The sequence below is a fragment of the Euphorbia lathyris genome, chromosome 9 (genome assembly GCF_963576675.1).
Source record: "Euphorbia lathyris chromosome 9, ddEupLath1.1, whole genome shotgun sequence".
NCBI lineage: Eukaryota > Viridiplantae > Streptophyta > Magnoliopsida > Malpighiales > Euphorbiaceae > Euphorbia > Euphorbia lathyris.
In genome coordinates, this window is record NC_088918.1 from 29,640,902 (window position 1) to 29,645,028 (window position 4,127).

General features: G+C 35.7%; 1 protein-coding gene across 1 annotated transcript; it reads left to right on the forward strand.

Moving 5' to 3' along the window:
• Nucleotides 1-1,451: 1,451 nt before the first annotated feature.
• Nucleotides 1,452-3,617, forward strand: LOC136205315 (uncharacterized). The gene is made up of 4 exons (XM_065995854.1): nucleotides 1,452-1,869; nucleotides 1,988-2,092; nucleotides 2,834-3,035; nucleotides 3,264-3,617. Exons 2-4 carry the CDS (start codon nucleotides 1,988-1,990, stop codon nucleotides 3,284-3,286), a joined length of 330 nt encoding a protein of 109 aa, XP_065851926.1. The 5' UTR covers nucleotides 1,452-1,869; the 3' UTR covers nucleotides 3,287-3,617.
• Nucleotides 3,618-4,127: the final 510 nt, after the last annotated feature.

The following is a 4,127-nucleotide window of genomic DNA, read 5'->3' on the forward strand; positions in this document are numbered from 1 at the left end:
GCTTAAGGTAATGCTTGGATGCATTATGAGACCGTGGTTCCTTTGCTTGCGCAATGGCTCCATTGTTATCACAGTACAGTGTAATGGGATTGACAATGTCAGGCACCACACCTAGTTCTGTAATGAACTTTCTAATCCAAACCGCTTCCTTTGCTGCTTCCGCAGCTGCGATATACTCTGACTCGGTCGTAGAGAAAGCTACGCTTCCCTGCTTGGAACTCTTCCAACTAACCGCGCCCCCATTCAAGATAAACAGGTATCTTGATTGGGATTTATAATCATTCTCATCTGTGAGATGACTTGCGTCTGAAAATCCTTCTATTTTCAGATCACCTTCTCCGTACACTAGGAACATTTCTTTAGTCCTTCTCAAGTACTTAAGAATGTTCTTGACGGCAATCCAATGCTCGTCTCCCGGATTTCCTTGGTAACGACTTGTTACAGATAATGCGAACGCTACGTCAGGTCTAATGCATAGCATATCATACATAATCGAACCGATTGCGCTGGCGTACGAGACTACAGCCATGCGCCGTTTATCATCATCGGTTTTAGGACATTGATGATTGTTTAACTTTACTCCATGTAACATGCACTACTAGAAAATGCTTGATTCCTGACGGAACGAATTCCGTCAGTATATTTTGACAGAATTTTGTCAAAAGGGATTCCGTCAAACATTCTGACGGATTTTTTGACGGAATGATACTTCCGTCAAAATATTATGGCGCGAACATTCCCGCCAATTATTTCTGACATTATATTTTGACGGAATCTATTCCGTCAGACTTGTGACACTTTTTGACGGAATTATCGACGGAATTCCGTCAAAAAATTAAGTAATTGATATGTAAAAAATTAATATATTTTCTCTTTTTTTTTACTAAAAATCATATTATTCTAACTTAAATGCTTAATTTTATGTTGATTTATTTGAATTTATGTTTGATTCTTAATGTGTTTGATAAATTATTTAGACATTAGGTGTAAAATTACGTCATTTTAGACGTTAGGGATAAAATTGTAAACGTTAAGGGTATTTTTGCACTTTATCCCTTAATATTTTTATATCATTTATCATTAATTATTTGGATCAAATTTATGTTTCCTATAATTTATTTATTCACTAGTATTTAAGTGTTTTTCTACTTAAAAATATACATAATAATATTTCCACTTGAATTTTAATTGTACTTTTGAATTTTAATTTAACTTAATCTATAACATATAACTAAACCCAAATATCAATTTCCAAATTGAATAAAAGAAAGAAAATACTTATCAAAAATTAAACATAAACTAAAGAATTTAAATTGGATTGGATTTAAATGACAAGCCCATTTGTCTAAAGCCCACTAATTATTTTTCTAGAAACCCTAAAGCCATCTCATTCCCGTATATAAGTGAGCTTATAAAACCTACACCCTGTTTTCTATTTCTCTGAAGCCACGCTTTTTCTTCTCATTGTGGCTGTGTCTCTCGGCCCACCCCTGAAACCGTTCTCCTTTCCTCACTTCGACTGAAAACCACGGCATCTCTTTCACAATGGCGGCTCCTAATGACAAGTTTTCGACCCATCTCTTCTCTTTTTCTGTTGTTCAGAACTGCTGGTCCGCCTCCACATCGTCGTTTGCTCTCCGTCTCTCCTCTTTCTCCGTTGTTCCGAACTGTTGTTCCGCCTCCACAATGCCGTTTCCTCTCCGTCTCTCCTCTTTCTCTCTTTTTCTGAACTGCTGGTCGACTCCATATCGCACTTTCTTCTCCATCTCAAGTGGGTTCATCTCGAAACCCGTAGCCTCGTGGAGTCGATGGGGGACCAAACGATGAGTTCAACAAAACCTTTTCAATGAGCCAGGCAAGATCCATCAGGTTGGTTTATATCTTTTTGAAGTTTCATTTTTCTCATGAATTTGTGACTTTTTATACTATTAGAGAATTTTCATTTTGTATTCCTCATTTGGGATTTTTTTATGGTCAAATTCTGTAGATGGAATATTTGTGCAAGTGGTGCACGTGGCTGATCAATATCGCTGTAGTTTCTCCAAGGGGCTGGTCGGTTTGGCTGATCAATGTCGCTGTAGTTTCTCCAAGGGTAATTTTTCCTGTGTCTTGTTTTGTTATATTTTTTTAGATCCATGTATTTCTTCAATTCTGAAAGGATTTCTTTTGCTGTTGTTGAGATGTTGTATGATTGCGTTGAAAGTTGTTGACAATGGTAGACAGAATTCGAAAATTAAGTGAATTGTGTAAAGTTGAGAATTGAGTTTTGGAAATCGAATTGAAGCTACAGAGTCACGAGATTGGAGTCAATTTTCTCTTTTCTTTCTTTTTCGAGCTTTTTTTTTCTCTCAAAACTTCATGATCTTGATCGGTTTAAATTTAAACGATCTGTGGATAGATCGTGATCATATTTGGTTTTCCTGTAGCGAATTGTTTTGTCCTGTGTAGCTATTGAAACTTGAGCTTTTTGTAACTTTTTATGGAACTTCGTTTTTTCCGATGGCGTGCCTATGGTGATATCTCTTACAACTAGTAATTTCATCAACTTGCATATTGAGCTTTGTTTCTAAGATCTGATCATTTCATGTTGCATGATCATTGGATGTTGTTCTTGATTATTAGAATTCTGAATTATAATGTTTGATTTGGTTCAGATCCAAGTAAGACATTTTTTGGAATCACATACTGATCAAGCTTTTTAAATAAAGATGTTGGTTAAAGATTATCTCTAGGCCTATTATCAATTGATTTGTGATAGAATGAGTAAATCGGACCCATTTATTACTTAGCGTGCCAATATTGATCCCTTGATGTTTATGAATTTTGGGTGCAGATTAAGAAAAGGGAATTAGAGTCTCGATTGGCAGAGATGGCACTTGTCTCAGGAGGAAGGTCAACACTAAACCCAGATGCCCCTCTCTTTATTCCTGCTGCTTACCGGCAAGTGGAAGATTTCTCCCCTGAATGGTGGCAACTGGTTACTACTTCAACATGGTATAGGGATTACTGGCTCAGTCAGCATCAGGACGCAGAAGGTTTCTATGATAATGCTGACGATAATATCACTTATCTACTGTGCATCACCTATATTTGTTTGCTTGCACTTTTGTTGTCACATTGAATGTTCACATCTATTAAGGTTAATTATTGAGGTTTATTATTATAATTTATATGGCTGTTGATTCACAATTAGATTAGCATGAATGTATTCGTGTTCTTTCCACTAGTTCTTATAATTTGACATAATATGTTGTCTATATCAGGAAGAAAATTGGGAGGACTATGACCGGAAGAATTACCACGACCGGAAGAAAATTGGGAGGACTATTTATCAATCCTGCGAATGAAGGAGCTCGTCATCTTAATGGACCATATATGAGATAATACGGCTCTTGACATCAGGAGTGTAAGAGAGGTTTTTCATCAGAAATGAACTTGTGCCTGTACTTTTGAATTTTTATATTGGAATGTAAGAATTGTAAAAATGTTAACTTAATTGCAAGGTTTTCTAGGTTAGTCCAATGAGATTTTGGGTTTTTTGTATTTACCATTAATTAGAGACTTAATTAAAAGTACCATGGTTTTGGTATTTAGTATTTAGAAGTAAAAAGTCTTTAGCTCCCTTCAATCCAAACGTTGATATTTAACAAATAGTATTTGTTTTATATTTATGAATTATAATTATAAAACCAATGCTAATACATTATTATTTATTTTTAAAAATTGATTTTAGATTTACTGATGAAAACATGAACGTTTAATATGTAACGGCAACAACTTTTGACGGTTCAAACGTCAAAGAAAACGTCAGAATTTGTTGACGGAATATTTCCGTCAGTATTCTGTCAGCACATATTCCGTCAATATTTCGTCAAAATGCATTACCCACGCATGTATTGCTGACGGATTTCGTTCCGTCAACATTCCGTCAGGATATCACTTTACTGACGGAAATGAGATGTTTACTACGGAATTTTCCGTCAGTAAACCATTATTTTCTTGTAGTGATGGGTGTGATGGGTAAGTTACCTCGTTTCGATTCAAGCATGCTAAACCGATTTAGCACCTTTTCAATGTATGTAGCCTGTGAAAGACCAAACAGTCTTCTCGATCTATCTCTATAGATC